This window comes from Sinocyclocheilus grahami, unplaced genomic scaffold (assembly GCF_001515645.1).
Source record: "Sinocyclocheilus grahami isolate Dianchi unplaced genomic scaffold, SAMN03320097.WGS_v1.1 scaffold57.1, whole genome shotgun sequence".
Classification (NCBI taxonomy): domain Eukaryota; kingdom Metazoa; phylum Chordata; class Actinopteri; order Cypriniformes; family Cyprinidae; genus Sinocyclocheilus; species Sinocyclocheilus grahami.
This window is the reverse complement of record NW_015505236.1, coordinates 2665389-2683577: the sequence shown is the minus strand read 5'-3', so window position 1 is coordinate 2683577 and position 18189 is coordinate 2665389. Positions and strand designations below refer to the sequence as shown.

Sequence of the window (18189 nt, the reverse complement as noted above, 5' to 3'; positions counted from 1 at the left end):
ACCCTTAAAGTATGTACTCTTTTGGTGAAGAAAAAGTACACACTTTTGAGTGTGTAGTAGAAGAGTAGGCAAGCTTTGGGACATACTATCACATCACACAACTGCGTCTTTAACGGACGCTCTGTCGCAGGGGTGCACAAACTTGGTCCTGGAGGGCCGATGTCCTGCAGAGTTTAGATCCAACCCCAATTAGGCACACCTGAATCAGCTAATCAAGCTCTTACTAGGCATACTATAAACTTCCCAGCAGGTGTGTTGAGGCAAGTTGGAGCTAAACTCTGCAGGACACTGGCCCTCCAGGACAGAGTTTGAGCACCCCTGCTCTGTCGCATAGATACACGCACCCTGTCACTGTAAACTGGCCTGTCAATATATCTTGTCACAGTTAACATCCTCCATATTGCATTTCATTTAACTTCCTATCGAATTGGAGAGGAAAGAAGTAGCACATTGATCTGCCAGTCGCGGGTCTTTCATGCTGAGAACTCTGAGAAATTTAAAAGTAAACGACCCAACGAATGTTTATAAAAGTGTACATTGCTGTTGCAGATTAAATATAACACAGATAACATTAAATACATATTTCTTTACCAGGTTAAATGTTGAATATTAGTAACTCAGACCCCTTTTTCTAAGCCTCTCTACCTAACCGCCGGTTGCACACATCTGCCATGTTTGTAGTTTTTAACGCGTTTTATTCGTGTTTGTAGTTCTTGACAGAATCCTTCACAAAAGCGCAATGGATTGTGGGCAATATTAGCCATTAGAGTGTGCACGGATCCACACTTCAAAAATCGACCTGAAATTGTAGACCATCCGGGGACTTTTGGCATACTCTTTTCAACATACTATGCTTTGGGACACACTTATTCTAATCTCACATACTATTTAGGATGGATAGTATGAACACTGAGACGCAGGGGCACTCTAGACCAGTGGTTCTCAAACATCTCCATGAAGTACCCCCAGCACTGCACATTTTGTATGTTTCCCTATATGTGACACACCCACTTCAGGTCTTGCAGTCTCCACTAATGAGCTGATGAGTTGAATCAGGTGTAATAGATGAGGGAGACATACAAAATGAGTACTCCAGGACAGATTTGAGAACCACTGCTCTAGACCAGTGATTTTCAATCCAAACCCACCACCCTGCACATTTTGTATGTCTCTGTTAGGCTATCTGACACACGCCCTGCGTCCCAATGTGCATACTATCCACCCTATCTGCCCTAAATATTATTGAAAATTACTAATATCACATGGAATTTAGGATGGATAGTATGCACATTGGGACGCAGGCACTGAGTTCAGTGCATGGAACTTTCACCTGATGAACTGATGATCTGAATCAAGTGTGTTAAATAAGGAAGACACACAAAATGTGCAGAGCGGTAGGTCCCCAGGACCAGGATTGAAAACCACTGCTCTAGACTATGCTATTGCCTTTAATAAAGTAATATGTTTTGTTTGTTGTCATATGTGACCATGGACCACAAAACCAGTCATAAGGGTAATTTTTTTTAAAATTGAGATTTATTCATTATGAATAAATAAGCTTTCCATCAATGAATGGTTTGTTAAGATAGGATAATATCTGGCCGAGGGTGCAAAAAATCTAAATATTGAGAAAATCGCCTTTAAAGTTGTCCGAATGAAGTTCTTAGCAATGCATATTACTAAACACTTTACTTTATCTAAATTATCAAGGTTTAATTTTTCTACTAATACATTAACATGGATGGAGTCATACTTAAATTTAAGAAAACAATGTACACGAATTAATGATGCATGCTCATTATGAATAAATAAGCTTTCCATCAATGAATGGTTTGTTAAGATAGGACAATATCTGGCCGAGGGTGCAAAAAATCTAAATATTGAGAAAATCGCCTTTAAAGTTGTCCGAATGAAGTTCTTAGCAATGCATATTACTAAACACTTTACTTTATCTAAATTATCAAGGTTTAATTTTTCTACTAATACATTAACATGGATGGAGTCATACTTAAATTTAAGAAAACAATGTACACGAATTAATGATGCATGCTCACCATTTCTTGACTGTAATATTGGAGTCCCACAGGGGTCGATTCTTGGACCAATTTTGTTCAGCTTATACATTAATGATCTGCCTACAGTTTGTCCAGAGGTCCAGGTTCAGATGTATGCAGATGATACAGTTGTTTATACTTATGCTAAAACACAAGAACAAGCTGCTATCAAACTTACTGCTGCATTGAACAAAGTCTCAGATTGGCTATGTCATTCTTGCCTTACTCTTAATGTGAGTAAAACTGTGGGAATGTTCTTTTCGATCAAGAAAGTTGATGAGCGTTGTCCAGATATTTTAGTTAAAGGAGAGGTAATAAATATTGTTGAGCATTTTAAATATTTAGGTATGATTATGGATTCTAACTTGAATTTTAAAAAACATATTAAAAAGGTCTCTAAAAGTACTAGAGCAAGCTTGATGATCTTTAGGAATATTAGGCACCAATTACCTGTGGCTGCTGCTAAACTCTTTATGCATTCAATGATTCTTCCTCATTTATCTTATTGTGCTACAAGTTGGTCTCATACAAGTATAACCACGTTAAAACCATTATATACTATTTATAAACAAACGGTGAAAATCTTAGCTAAAAAGCCAAGGAGTTATCATCACTGCAATATTATTAAGAATTATAAATTATTGACGTTTGACAATTTTTTATTATTTGCTGATGCGTGCTTGATGTACAAACTATTTCATGATCTTGCACCACCACCTCTTAAACAATGTGTGACTTTCTGTAAGGATAATATCAGGCAGACTAGGTCATCAGTTAGAGGTGATTGTTCAACTAAATTTAAGAAAACTGTTTTTGGACAATCAGCTTTTTCAGTTAGAGCAGCAGAAAGATGGAATTTAATACCTGTTAATATTAGAGAGTGTACAACATTTAGTATTTTTAAAACTACGCTTAAAGTATGGCTTAAGGAAAATCAAATATGTGATTATTGACTTGGTTTTGTAATTTAATGGAGTATGATGTGATATTGTATTGTATATTGTATGTGCTGTGTGTACTGTATTATGTGTGACTTAATATTGTAATTTTGTAACAACATCCTGCCCAGGGACTGCAGATGCAAATTAGCTTTATAGCTAACTCTGGCACAACACTGTTGTTGTGCGTTGTCCCTGTACAAATAAATTGAATTAAAAAAAAATTTTTTTTAATTGTTTTTATGCGGTAGGAAATTTACAAAATATCTTCATGGAACATGATCTCTACTTAATATTCTAATGATTTTTTTGCATAAAAGAAAAATCGATAATTTTGACCCATACAATGTATTGTTGGCTATTACTACAAATATATCAGTGCTACTGGTCTTGTGGTCCGGGGTCACATATCGTCTGGCTGTTCTTAGATGCTTTTATGCTTATGTTTTGTATAGAGCACTTGCTGAAAGTTAATATATTACTGTTAAGAGATATTTATTGAGTGTACCTTTAATGTTTCCGAAACTTGAACTTGTCTACAGGTGCATCATGATGACACATACGCGTTAAGCCCCGCCCACGATCTTCAAAACGAAACCATTGGGTTAATGTACAGCGGCTTCGAAAATGACATATATAACTCATTCAATAAATGTGTAACTACTTTTATCCTTACAAAAAAATAATGTATAAAGTGGGGGACTCGTATTATTTGGTATAATAAGTAGCTATCAACCGACACAAAATTTGGGCCTGTGAACATAGCATTTTGTCTTATTTTATATTCGTTTTTATAACGTTATCTTATGTTGCGATCAGACTTAAATGAAAGGTGTTGACAAACAGATCCAATGTGGTTTTATTATATATGATCTATACTCCAAATGTAGTTGGTCCTCATCAGCTACGTCGCTTATCGTGACATCCTCAAGACAATATAATTGTTTTTTTAAGTCAAAACTATTGGGTTTAACCCTACTTGGCCATGGTCTGTGTCATTCTATGCGTCATCTTCCTGTAAAACCCTGCGTTGCGTATACCTAAATAACGAATAACGTGCGATCAGTGCCGCACTCGATTTAACTTGCTGCCATTTGTACAAGTGTCACTTTCCGTAAACGAGAGGCGAGTGTTTTATCGCTCATCAGTGTGCACTAAATAACCAGCTGTACCCTCACAACTAGTAGCCTATCCTACAGAGACACAGACATGCTGACGAACTTGATATACGACACGAGACCGCATTCCCATCCCACCCGAAACTTTACGATGAAGGGAGAGCGTGAAAACGACACAGAGCTGCAGTCAGACAGTAACGACCATCTCTTACCTTCACATCATGGGTCCATGTTGATGATGCGCATTGATTTTTACAAACAGGCTTGAACGAATTTGGGCTGTTGAAAGTGATGGTTGTAGTAGCGGCACAGAATACGGAACTGCTTTCATTTTAGATGATATGGGGAAGGGGGCGGAGGACTTTCCAGTTCTTGTTTACGCATTGCTGTTTTATTCATTCCATGGCAGATTGTCTCTGATTGGACACAAACTAGGGCGCAGCTTTCAATTACCAACTAGTCCAGTAACAGTTTAGAACCAGTTTATCAATGAAGACACAAGTGTGGCAGGCAGCCCTGTTCGTTATTATGGACCTATTCAAGACAGGTACCTGCCGTTTACATGTGACTTGCAGTTCATGTCAGACAGGGTTGCATTAATAAGAAGCGGCATGAATGATAATGTTACATTAACCTCCTTAGCCTGAAAAAAAAACCCACTTATGCATAAACATCTTTCCTCAAATGACTAATCAGTAGGCTATGTTATATGCTATGTAGAAAAAAACAGAAAAATAAACATATGTTTGGAATAATGAGGTGATGTTTTAAATATATTTAAAAGTTTTAAATAATATTAATGCTAGTAAAAATAAAATATAAAAATTTCAATGAAAAAATGGAAATATAGGGTAAGATTAGGTAAGATGCCTTAACCATAAATTGCATTTTTGATGAATGGCTACGCTATTTTTAATTTTGTCATTTCATCTGAATATCAACATTTGTGAGATTTGGTTAAATTTTGTGTCTCTGGAAAATGGTGACTTATAACATTGTATTATGTTCAATACCAAACATTTTGGTGTCTGTGGACACATCAATGTTTTTAGATTTGTGAAGTAAAAATTATATATATAATATTATTTTGAAGCAAAAAGATAAAATTAGACTCTTGTGGTAAGATTAGCTCAATTGGCACAGAAGGCCCCAAGTGGCATGTTGTTTCTAGAAACTTTTTTTTTTTTTTAATTTAATACTAATTGTAATACATGAGGTTATTATTTAATATTTTGTCAAAATAAAATGTCAAACAGAAGAGTTTATAAATATATACAGTGGAGATCAAATTTAGAGAACAACCTAGAATTTCCTAGATTTCGAGGTCACTGCTTAGTCCTATTTGAAGTTCTCCTAACAGGAATAAAAGTGCAGTTTTTTAAGCATATTTCATGAGTTAAGTATATTCTGAAGCACAGTATAAAAAACTTAAATGAGATATTTGAAAAAGAACACATCAAAATTAGAGAATACTTTCAGATACCTCCAGTTATTGGTGTTAATCTGGCACCTTGTGGTCATTTCCTTAATTATCTGACAAACCATATTTAACTGGCAGCCTAACTTTCCAGTTTTCACTTATTTTGCAAGATGGTGAGCCGTTCTAAAGTGACTGAAACCCTCCAACAGCAGGTTGTCCATAAAGGCCAAAAAGCAGCCATAGCGAGAAAAGTTGGTCATTCCAAATCTGTGATTTCTAGAATATTGCATCTTTACAATGTCACTCATTAAAAAACTCATTCAAGCCCCCCCAAAAAAGCTGGTTGTCCACGAAAGACAAATGCACAAAAGGACAGGACAATGCAGAGAATCTCAATGGGCAATCGGTTCAACACTGCAGCTGGAATTGCTTGCCAGTTCAGTGCTGAACAGGGTAAGTTTAGTCTTGGCATACAGTGTCTCAACGTTTAAGAGAATTTGGACGGAAAGCCCACTCTGCAGTGATCAAACCTCTCATCAGCATAAAGAATCAAAAGACTAGACTAACCTTTGCTAAGGAGTATGTTGAGTGGACAGAGGAGAACTAGTCCAAAGTTCACTTCAGTGATGAAAGCAAGTTTAATTAATTTGGGTCCGATGGGAAACTCTATGTTTGTCATCAAACTGGGGAAAGACTGAACCCAAAGTGTGTAAATAAGGAGGAGGAAGTGTCATGGTTGGAGTTGGGCCTCTTTTACAGCTACATGGCAGAGTGAATGCAAATGTTTATCAGAACTTCCTGCGGCAACATTCGGTTCCTTCCCTGTGTTCATCGCCTAATCAGCCTGCAATTTTCATGCAGGACAGTGCCCCCCTGTCACACTGCAAAATGGGTAAAGCAGTTCCTTGAAGCTGAAAACATTAAAATAATAAAAGTCCTGATCTAAACCCGATTGAAAATCTCTGGAAAATCCTTGGTGACAAAGTTATGACTAAGAAACCCACTACAGTCACCAAACTGTGGAAGAGACTGGAAGAAGAGTGGACCAAGATCACATCAGCAGAGTGTGAGAGACTAGTGATGTCCTGTGGCCACAGATGTGTTGAAGTTATTCAAAGCAAGGGCCTGTACACTTCCTACAAATTTTTGACTGCTGTAACTTTCAGAAATTTTAGTTGTAATCTTTCTTCGTGCTTCAATCATTGCTGTTCTCTAATTACGAACAAAATAAAGGGTTTTTGTTGAAAATTGTTCTCTGATGTGTGTGTGTGTGTGTGTGTGTGTATACAGTACATAAGTTGTGCTCATAAGTTTACATACCCCTTGCAGAATGTGCAAAATGTTAATAATTGAAACAAAATAAGAGGGATCATGACAATTGCATGTTATTTTTTATTTAGTACTGTCCTGAATAAGCTTTTTCACATGACAGATGTTTACATATACTCCACAAGACAAAATAATAACTGAATTTATAAAAATGACTCCATTCAAAAGTTTACATACCCTTGAATCTTAATACTATGTGTCATTTCCTGGATGATCCATGACTGTTTTTAAATTTTGTGACAGTTGTTCATGAGTCCCTTGTTTGTCCTGAGCAGTTCAACTGCCTGCTGTTCATCAGAAAAATCCTCCATCTCCTGCACATTCTTTGGTTTTCCAGGATCTTCTGCATATTTGAACCCTTTCCAAAAGTGAGTGTATGATTTTGAAATCCATCTTTTAACACTGAGGACAATTGAGGAACTCATGCATAACTATTACAAAAGGTGAAAACATGTACTGACGCTCAAGACGGCCACAATGCATTAAGGGGGGGTTAACTTGTCCCTCTTTTCATATTTTAATTTAAAAGTAAATCCACATTATTCTTAAGGGGGCTTCTTCACCCATCTTACCATATAAATGTATGTTCATTGTGCACATCATATTCTCAGATGCAGTGTTGGGCAAGTTACTCTGAAAATGAAATCAAATGACTGATTACTCCTTTTAAAAGTAATCACGTTACTGTTCTGATTTTATTTCAAAAGTAATTAGTCATTAGTTAAATTACTTTTTTCTCCATGAAATTTATGACATCCCAGCATACACGCTCCCGATAAATATTTGTTATTAAAGCATCAACATTCACAGAACACTGTTATTTTTAACTAAAGCAAGCGGCTGCTGCGTGCATGTTTTGGCATGGCAGAATGCCAGCAAAGAGCGCTGCATTTATAATATCTAAAAGACATCTAAGTTCATCGCAATCTCACAAATCTCTGTTATAACAGAATACATATATGCATAATGAATCTTTCATAATGTCTACAATTCGTGTGTTATAATGAGAGGATTCGTGAGCACGCAAATTCAGCACTGCATTGCTCAACGTTGCAAACACGTGTTATACAAGAACTAGACAAAAAGCAACTTAACTCTATATGAATGCATAAAACAAATACACTCTGCCCATAATGGAGATACAAATGTGAGAATGAATCAAATTCCTTCAAATAAATTAACACAATTTTACAATTATATATGAAATAAAGTTTATAATATTAACTATAATCAAATCTCAGGATCTGAACAGTTACAAATGATGAAAATGTTCAGGTAGATTAATAAGCAGTAAAGAAAAATTAGCATATGTTCTACTCTTCTTCCTAACTAACTACTTGTTGGCACTCTGTGGAGAAGGTTCAGATGTATTGGGTTCTGAATCCCTCTCAGCGGCTCAGCTCATTAGGAGGCACACATTCCAGTCCCGTCTGCTCACTCAGCACCTCACATCAGTCACACTGATCACACTGTGAAAATACAATTACATCCATCGGATAGCATGAATATGTACATACGTGTTACATAAAACATAGAAAAGCTGGTCTACATGAGAAATCTGAGACACATTATACAATGCAAAAATTCTTGTACATATTATTATAAAAGAACTACAGGGCACTTTCCATAAATATGGTTTAAATGAATGAATGAATGAATGAATAACAGGAAACAAACCACAACAAACAAATAAATAAATGCTGTAAAATGGTTGCATGCAAAATGTGGGACACAGCTAAATATGAATATCAGTTCAATAGATATTCAATAGATACTCAATTTTGACATTGTGGTATGATTTTAATTGCTGGAAACAGTCAAGAAGGTCAAGGCCTCTATGGTGGGACAGGCCAAAAACACAATTGTGACCCTGGACCACAAAACCAGTCATAAGTAGCATGGGTATATTTGTAGCAATAGCCAACAATATGTACGAGTATGAGTCAAAATGATCGATTTTTCTTTTATGCCAAAAATCCTTATGATATTAAGGAAAGTAGATTTCCTACCGTAACTATATCAAAACTTAATTTTTGATTATTAATATGCATTGCTAAGGACTTCATTTTGGACAACTTTAAAGGCAATTTTCTCAGATTCCAGAATTTTAAATAGTATCTCGGCCAAATATTGTCCTATCTTAACAATCCATATATCAATGGAAAGCTTATTTATTCAGCTTTCAGATGATGTATGAATCTCAATTTCAAAAAAATGACCCTTGGTTGGATTTGTGGTCCAGGGTCACAGTTTTATTTATTATTGTGTGAAAATTAGTTTCATACTTTTTTACATTGTCAGTGGGTATAAAAACCAAGCAAAGGAAAATATAGAAAATTATACAAAAATAGTGAAATAATATTAAGCTGTATTTATGTATTTAGGATAAAATGTTATCTATAAAAAGTAGCCTTAGCCATAAAAATATTATGTTCACTCTGTTATATATTGTTATTAGATAACTTATAGGCCTAGTACTAGCAAGAGCATGAAAGTGTTTTAAGAGAGTAGTAAAGGACACTGAATGCTTGCAGATGAATTGCACTGCCAATTATTTCAATGCTTAATTATTTTTTTCTGTAATATGACTGCTAAGCTTTCATGCATCAACACTGAGTAATATTTTCATATGATATTATCACTCAATGTGATGAAAGGTTTGAAAACTTGTCTTGCACATCTTTGATGTAGCCCTAGTGCATAAAAATGTGTCAGCACAAGGTTCATATTTCATATTGCATATTAATATTGCTCACGGTATGCTTAGCTGCGTGGTGACAAGTTCAACACACACGTGCCATTTAGTAGATAAATCAGTTACAGTACCACCTGACTGAAACTCAAAGCATGAACATGTGATACCTTCAGATTAGAGGCACACTCAACACTGCAAAAAAAATTATGTTTAAAATAAGGTTTGTTTTTAAAACATATTTACATATTTCATGTTTAGATCATTTACAGACAAAAATACAAATAAAACTGTTTAAGCCACAGATAAGTGGTCTCTTTACAAAAAAAAAAAAAAAAAAAACCTATTTTCATATGATATTATCACTCAATGTGATGAAAGGTTTGAAAACTTGCCTTGCACATCTTTGATGTAGCCCTAGTGCATAAAAATGTGTCAGCACAAGGTTCATATTTCATATTGAATATTAATATTGCTCACGGTATGCTTAGCTGCGTGGTGACAAGTTCAACACACACGTGCCATTTAGTAGATAAATCAGTTACAGTACCACCTGACTGAAACTCAAAGCATGAACATGTGATACATACCTTCAGATTAGAGGCACACTCAACACTGCAAAAAAATTATGTTTAAAATAAGGTTTGTTTTTAAAACATATTTACATATTTCATGTTTAGATCATTTACAGACAAAAATACTGATTAAAACTGTTTAAGCCACAGATAAGTGGTCTCTTTACAAAAAAAAAAAAAAAAAACCTGTTCTCAGCATTGCATGTGACTGTCAGACCTGAGGTCTAAAAAGAGCAGGTAGAGGCTGTTACAAGCTCCAGAAATGGTTGATAGATATTCAGGCAATGTATTTAGTTACAGATCATCTTTTACAAGCATTTCCGTAACACTCTTAGTAAGAGGACAGATAAAAACACAACATGGAAGCTTCACGTATCAGATATCCTACTGACCTATGGTCTAAATTCATTATCAAGACATTACATAACACAGAAATTCTCATTATTATCTCATTGGAATAATTCCCATATCAATGTATTTGACCTGTTCTGAGAGATGCAATGCACGTATTATGCTTAAAATGCAGTTTTAAATAATTCTTCCATTAATCATAAATGACCGAATTGGAGGGCTGTAGATGCTTGGATCCCAGACCCTGCTAATGATGCAGGAGGTTCACAATTCATCAACATTTGCTTAAAAAATTTCTATATTTGATTCGTTAATGAAATGTTTTTGATTAATGTTTCCATTATGTATTTTTATAAATGTATTTACAGGATTACTAAATTATCAACCCTCTTTTTTGACAAAACATGTTACATTTTATATTGATTGCAAAATCCAAAATTCCAGAACAGTTTTACAGCCTTTGGCAGCCCTAAAATGTTCATTATAATTTTTTCCCTCAAATTTTCTGTAGAAATCTACTGATACCCCTAGATTGAAAGCCGTCTCACAAACATTATAATTTTATATATCCATCCAGTTGTTTTCTTGATAGTTATTTAATTAGAAACATGTTAATGAGAAAATGTTCTTTAACTTCTATTTTTTTAAGCCACTATATGCAACTCTGCTAACTTCTTGCAGTGTCTTGACTTCTTGATACTAGTGCATTCTGAAGTTTCAGTTAACAAATGAACAAAAACACTCTTATGTTGCATGTTAGACACCACTGGCAATATTTGTTCATTTTTGGTGCTCATGCTGCAAACAAATATTAGATTTTATTGAGGGAAATATCTCTCTAACACCAGTGTAACATTCTGCTTGTTAAAAGATTCTGTATGTAGCCTCCCACAGCGCTTAAGAAAGCCTTGAAAAATATTAATTTTAATAGATAAATTCTTCACATCTTTACTGCATCATTTCATAGTTTTATAGGCCCTGGACATTTGGAAAACTAGTAAAATAGCAGCTGCCATGCAAGACAACCATCCATGTAACTCATTACTGTAAGTGATTCATGGGCAGCTCAATTAAAAATAGTCACAGGGTGCGACAATTTTACCTGCTCTCGTAACAGAAGTAATGCAAGTGATGAAACCTAAGAAGAAAATAACCTCATAAACGAAGACAACTCCCTTAATATATGAGACAGTCAAAGCTGATTATGATGTTATAAGTCTCCATATCACTTCATAAACAAGTCCTGTCATCTTTGTGTGTGATGTGGAGTGGTGTTCTGTGTCTTGGGCTTCGTGGTCAGCTGTAAGTCATCCTTGGATAGACAGGGGGCTCTATGGCGGCACATCAAGTTCCCCCAGGTTTAATTTCCATTCCTTCAAATGTTCCCAAAGGCATCTGACTTCTGAAAATGTTTTTTTCACCCTCAGCCCCCTTCGAAATGCATCTGACATGACAGTGACGTGGAAACCTGAGGTGGGAGGAGTCAGTTGAACAACAGGAGCATGATCTCTACCACATATATAAGTGATGCTTGGCTTGGATGCTTTAATTTTGGCACAAGGAATTTTCAAGGAAAGTCATGGGAATCCTACAGGACGATGAGCTGGTAAGGGCTTATATGTCTATTTCTAAATGTCTATTTAAAAAGCAGTTCGTTTTTAGGGATTTCCATTATACATTTTTAATAGTTTCATTTGATGCTTTTATCTCAAGATTTCAGTTTATTTTGTGCATCTTGGATTTTTAGGTCCTGGGCTCATGTTACCTATAAAAACAGATAGTAGCAGGCCTACTTATTATATCATTTGAAATATTTAAAAACAAGATCCTCTTCAAACTACTTCAATTGCTAAATAAATGTGAATAGAGACAGACTGTATATACATATAAAACCTCTTTTGACTATTTATACAAAACCTTTGCTGTTTTAAAATGGCCACTAGTGTTTTAAAAGGGATCGTTCGCCCAAAAATCTCATGGTATTTCAAACCTGCATAGGCCTTTCTACGGTGGAACACAAAAATATTTTGGGAAATATCTACTTTTTTCGATGATCAGTCAATTAATTTGTTCTTTTGTGTACCACCAAAGAAAGTCAGTCATACAGGTTTGGAATGACATGAAGATGAATATGATTTTAGGTGAACTATCCCTTTGAGTGGTTATTTCTTTGGTCTACAAAATATGTGTGTTCTAATTTTGTTATTTTAGGTTACAGACATCACAAGTGGAAACAAAGAGCAGGATGACAATGTGGCACAGCATCCTTCTGAAGAATGCAAAAGCTCTGTTAAACATCATCTGAAAGCCTATAACCTCCAGTGTGACAGTAAAGTCATTTTAAATGGTTTTAATGTAAGATATAGGTTTCTTAAGCATTCATTTGTATACCTCATGAAGCATATGTTATTAGAAGTGCATTTTCTTTATCATATTTGAATGATTTTGCAGACTGACAACAGTACTAATGACCTCCAAGAGATTATAGAAAGTCAGAAGATAAAAACAAGTACACCAGTCTACAAAACACGTCCTAAACAAGAGATAGTGGTAAGCATACTTCAAAGCAATCATTATTAATGAGATTTCAACCCCTCAAGTAATCATCTCACTGTCTCAGAATGATTTTGTTGACGAGGATGACTTTCTGAAGGCAGCGCTGGATAACAAATTGCCAATGATCAAAAGTTACCTCGCCAGAGGTGCAGACCCAAATGCCTGTGATAATGTGAGTGTTTACCCAACATATTGAATAAAAGGCATGCTGACAGCACTTAAATCTAAAGGACATATATATACTTTTTTGTGTTTTACTAGTTCAACCGAACAGCTTTGCACAGAGCTTGCTCACAAGCAAACGTGGAGATTGTGCAAACGCTGCTGGAGGCCGGTGCTTCAATTGAAAATAAGGACAAGGTATTGAATAATGTTTACATAATACTTAAGTATATTTGTGCATTGAATTTTTCTATGAATACAAACACACATTAACACTTGAGAAAGAGTGTACAAGATCAAGACAAAGAAAATATTTTAAACCTAAGCTTCAAATTCATGTGACAATTTCTAATACAGAAATATACTGTTTTATACCATTTTCAAGAAAAGTTTAAATTTAATGACTAAAAATGCAACTGGTGTAACCAAGCAAAAAGTAGAAACATTGTCCTTAATTCTTTAATTCACATTATTATTTTTCATAAAGTTTAAAAATACATTTAAAAGTATTTCAACAAATATTATGAATTAATTCATAAATATAATCTTTGACCCTTATTGATCTTGACATTTCATGGAAGTATCACATGTTGGTTGCACCACCATTTTGTTGTTTTTTATATTTTAACCAAATGGATTATAAAAAAAGATTACACTGAACTTCTTAGTTTTTATGGAAGAGGTGATATTGTATGTGTTTTACTTTTAATGTATTTTTAAATAATTTTTAAAAATGAGCAGCATGCATTTCTCTGTAATACATCTATTCTATTCTTATAATTTGCATAATATGAATGGATCATCTTATTCTTTTGGATGTGTTTAATTAGCTTCAAGCAACTGAAGTTCACTGGGCTTGTCGTGGTGGCAGTTTGCCTGTGCTGGAAGCACTACTTAATCATGGGGCAAAACTGGATTCCAGAGACAAGGTAAAAGCAGTTATTTGACAGCAAATCTGTTTTAATAATATAGCTGGTGTGGTCTGACATACGGTCTCTATCGGTTACACTTGACGTCCTCAGCTTCGCAGCACCCCCCTTCATGTAGCGGTCAGGACAGGACACCATGAATGTGCTGAACATCTCCTACACTGTGGCGCAGACATCAATGCAAAAGACATAGTAAGAAATTTGGCAACACAGTCATTAAATAAAGTTAATTAACACGTTAATGGTAACTTTAAATGTCATTCTGCATCAGGAGGGTGACACTCCACTACATGATGCGGTAAGACTGAATCGCTTCAAGCTCATCCAACTTCTTCTGTTGCACGGAGGTGACTTAAAACTCAAGAATTGTGTAAGTATTCTTAAATGTAATGCTTAGCCTATATACTTTTATCTTGTTGCTCATGTATTAGGATGCTATCAGATACTAATAAATGGTAACTTATATGTAGGAAATCAATTCTCACAATTTCACTAGGATGCTTATTTAAGCTGTGCACAGTACCGTCTTCTGGTACTTATGTAAGCTTATTAGTTTTGTGGAAACAGCCCTCTAAAATTATTTTTAGTAGCCAAGACGTTTTGTAAAGGTTTAGGATCAATATTGCTTTGTTACCGTTGCTTTGTCTTCTCCAGGAGGGAAAGTCACCAATGGACAGTGTTTGCGAGTGGCAGAATGAAGCTAAAACCATCTTTGACAACTTTAAGAATGGAAAAAAGTAGATGCAATACTTGACCACCATTGGTGCGCTTTGGGCATAATACACTCAAAAACCTGCATATTAGAATCTGATATCTAAGGAAGGTATATTATTGAGCCCTGCATGACATTATGCTTTTTTCAAATGGAAAAGTTATGTGAAAGTTTTACTAGAGTTTTGGAAATTGAAGCACAGTACTTTAACTTTTTATTAAACCATAGATAAGGCAGAAAGGAATGAGAAACTTAAATGGAACATAGAGCTTCATCTTCACATGGAAATGCATTGCCTGAAATAGCTCTACTGCTAAGATTAGATTCAATATGAGCATGATTGATGGACATTTTTGATATTCTAAATCATATTTTATGACAGAATGCACTCAATGTGAAATGAGCAATTTTGTACTAGTTCAATTTATCTGTAACTTTTGTTTGCAATTCTTCTAAAGCTCAACTAAATAAATATAATTTTTAAAATATCTATCATCTTTCAATTTAAAGTGGATTGCAAGATGTTGAGAAAATGATTCAGGGAATACTAATCTTCAATGTAAAAAAAAAATGAATACACATGAATTCTGAAATACTGGCTATGCTAATTCAGTTTTGGCCTTTTTAGATACTGGAGATTCTTCTTGCTTCTGGGGAGTTTTTGGTTTCTTCATGGTGTAAACAACACCAGATGCAGTGGCTCTCGTCTCTGTTATAAAGAATTATGAAAATTACCAATGAACATTCACATAACACTTTACAACTAATATAAAAAAAAAAAACAGATTGAAATGCCCATCGGTATAAATGCATACTCAGCAAGTCAACTAGCAATCTAACAACAAAAAAGACCACGTGGCATAGAATTAAGCCTGTACTGGAGAAATGGGAAATAGTTGAGCTCTTGCCAGTAATTTACCTCCATGAAGCAAGACAGATCGACAGTTAGTAGAAACAGCACCTTTGGCATCTCCCTCAGACAGGCTGAACACAAGCCCTCTGAAATCTCAATGAAGGAACATATAAACATAGATACAGTGCCTTTTAGAAATACCATGACATTTTCATTCACGATTTATTCATACACAAATACAAAGGATACAAATTGGCAATGTCATACGGACCCCTCAACTCAAGTGGCTAAGGAAAAAAACAAAGGACAACAATGTCATACTGACTATACAATACAGTAACACTGAAATGATATCAATTTACAAAAGACTTTTTACCCTTTCTGCTCCACTGGACACTATGATATTCTGTGGGGGAAAAAATTTAATTTCAAAACTAGCTTAACACATTTTAAAGGTGTTTACATGTAAAAAGGGACAACATACTTTTCCTTTACAGACTTCCATGAGGCTGATGGCATTGGCAATGGTGTATCTCCTCATAGTGGTGTCTCTGATGGCTGCCGCATAACAGGTCTCAAAGAAAACCCCCCTGTCAATAGCCTGAAGTGACCAACAATATAACAGTGATGATACATCATTTAAAGGGATAATTCACCACTAAATTACCATTATTTATTAACCATCATGTTGTTTCAAACCTGTATTAAAAGGTGACATTTTTAACATATAATAAAAAAGTAAAAGACTTGTGCTGTCAAGTTTTGGAAAGAATGCAAAACACCATGATAGTATCATTAAAATGGTCCATGCAACTCAACATTTTACAAGGACATTCATTTTAATTTTGATGTGGAATATCCCTTTAGGACCTCATATTCACAACTTTGTAATTGTACTTACTTTATTACCAAGTTCTATAAATGTGTATTGATAAGTGCCGCTTAAAATCACCTTGTATGCTGTTAGGTATGGATATAAAATACTGTAACTCACCCCATTAACTGGAGCCCTTTTAAAATGGAAGGGCTGTTTTTCAGCCACTGCAATGCAGATAATGTCCACATCAAAAGTCATGCAGGCTGCCTGACACAGACAAAGGAAAATATACAGAAACTTTAATATAACAACTGTTGGTTTTCATCAGAAATATAAAGAAAATAAATAATACTAAATGGAATAAATTAAGCTAATTCAGAATTGCAATTTCCCTTACATGAAAGAGTTTTTCGGTCTTGGGGTACACCGCCACAAGGTCGAAGCTTTTGTATTCATTGGTTGGTCTCTAGAAAGAAAATAACATACAAATTTCACAATATAAATAAAATGTTAGCAAATTTCTTAGAGTTTCTTCATTATAAACATGCAACTTACAAAATGAGATGCATCAGAGGCTATGATGGTCAATCGATTCAGTACTTTGATGGGAGAAGATTTGCCCTATGAAAAAAAGCACACAATATTCATCAACAGTATCCATCATGGGTAAGTATGCTCTAGAAACATGCTAAAGTAATTTACCTGTACTATTGGGAATTTATCAAATATGTCTGACACACTCTGTGGCTTAGGAATTTCCTGTAATACAAGAAAAGAAGAGCATCATCAAATTAACTCTTAAAGTGTACAGGTTAGTCTAACTACTTTATATTATACCTGTTTCTTCTGTTGTGGTTCAACCACATAGTTTATTGCGACCGTTGAGTAGCCAACTAAAATATAAAGAGTTAAAGTTAATAACTGAATTAATTGTTTGTCAATAGTACATGAAATCTATTTATTTGTTTACCCTGCTTCTAGTTGATCAAAGTTGGGCCAAGCTGGTCATGAGCTAGCAGACCTGGTATGACCAACTGGACTCATAGTTGTTTTGTTGCTAGTGCAAGATAGTTTCCCAGCTCACACAAACTAACAACCAGCTAATTACCATCTTAGATCAGTTAGAAGACCCCAGCCAAAATAGAACTACTGGATTTCCAAAAATGTGTTTGGCAAGGTATGGGTTAAGCCTTCACAATCAAAATGCATTATTAAAGAACATCTTATTAATAATTACTAAAGTAGATAGTTAACCTACTGGTGTTAACCATAATTTCAGCAAATATAACTAATATTACTGCTACTTACGGTGAGCTGCTGTCTCTATGATGCTTTTGAGTCTGTTTTTATCATTACTGCTGATGATGTTTAGATCCATGAACACAGACATTTTTTCCACTGTTTTTACAAACGCAAATCTATATAGAGTTTACTTCTTATCACATAAATCTAAACCATTTCAACGAATGTAGTGAGACCCACATGCACAAACACATTCCACGTTAAAGCGTGAACCAGAAGTTAATTGTGTTTTATGGGTAATGTAGTTTGCATATGCCATTTTTGCGTTGGTTTCGCTTATCGTGTCAGTCAACTAGAACTACAGTACAATTTACTTCCGCTTTGGGGGCGAAGCTACGTCGTAGCGAACTCTCCGATTGGTCCGATTTGAACAGAGAGAAA

At 35.0% G+C, this 18189-nt stretch overlaps 3 protein-coding genes across 3 annotated transcripts in view; 1 reads left to right on the top strand and 2 right to left on the bottom strand.

Moving 5' to 3' along the window:
* pcgf5b (polycomb group ring finger 5b) overlaps positions 1-4467 on the bottom strand; it is a 19134-nt gene extending 14667 nt beyond the window's left edge. Inside the window, exon 1 of the mRNA XM_016270624.1 lies at positions 4323-4467. The gene's annotated coding sequence lies outside the window, so the exon portion shown is untranslated. The remainder of the gene's footprint in view (positions 1-4322) is intronic.
* Positions 4468-12056: 7589 nt separating this feature from the next.
* ankrd1b (ankyrin repeat domain 1b (cardiac muscle)) lies at positions 12057-14955 on the top strand. Its single transcript, XM_016270748.1, has 9 exons — positions 12057-12083; positions 12689-12832; positions 12929-13027; positions 13098-13205; positions 13295-13393; positions 14026-14124; positions 14218-14316; positions 14396-14494; positions 14779-14955. The coding sequence occupies exons 1-9, from the start codon at positions 12057-12059 to the stop codon at positions 14863-14865; spliced, it is 861 nt and encodes a 286-aa protein (XP_016126234.1). The 3' UTR covers positions 14866-14955.
* A 78-nt stretch (positions 14956-15033) lies between these two features.
* rpp30 (ribonuclease P/MRP 30 subunit) lies at positions 15034-18036 on the bottom strand. The gene is made up of 11 exons (XM_016270747.1): positions 17815-18036; positions 17344-17399; positions 17209-17265; positions 17062-17127; positions 16904-16972; positions 16684-16773; positions 16174-16290; positions 16066-16095; positions 15939-15976; positions 15756-15835; positions 15034-15545 (listed from the first exon to the last, which is right to left on the bottom strand). Exons 1-11 carry the CDS (start codon positions 17894-17896, stop codon positions 15436-15438), a joined length of 795 nt encoding a protein of 264 aa, XP_016126233.1. The 5' UTR covers positions 17897-18036; the 3' UTR covers positions 15034-15435.
* Positions 18037-18189: the final 153 nt, after the last annotated feature.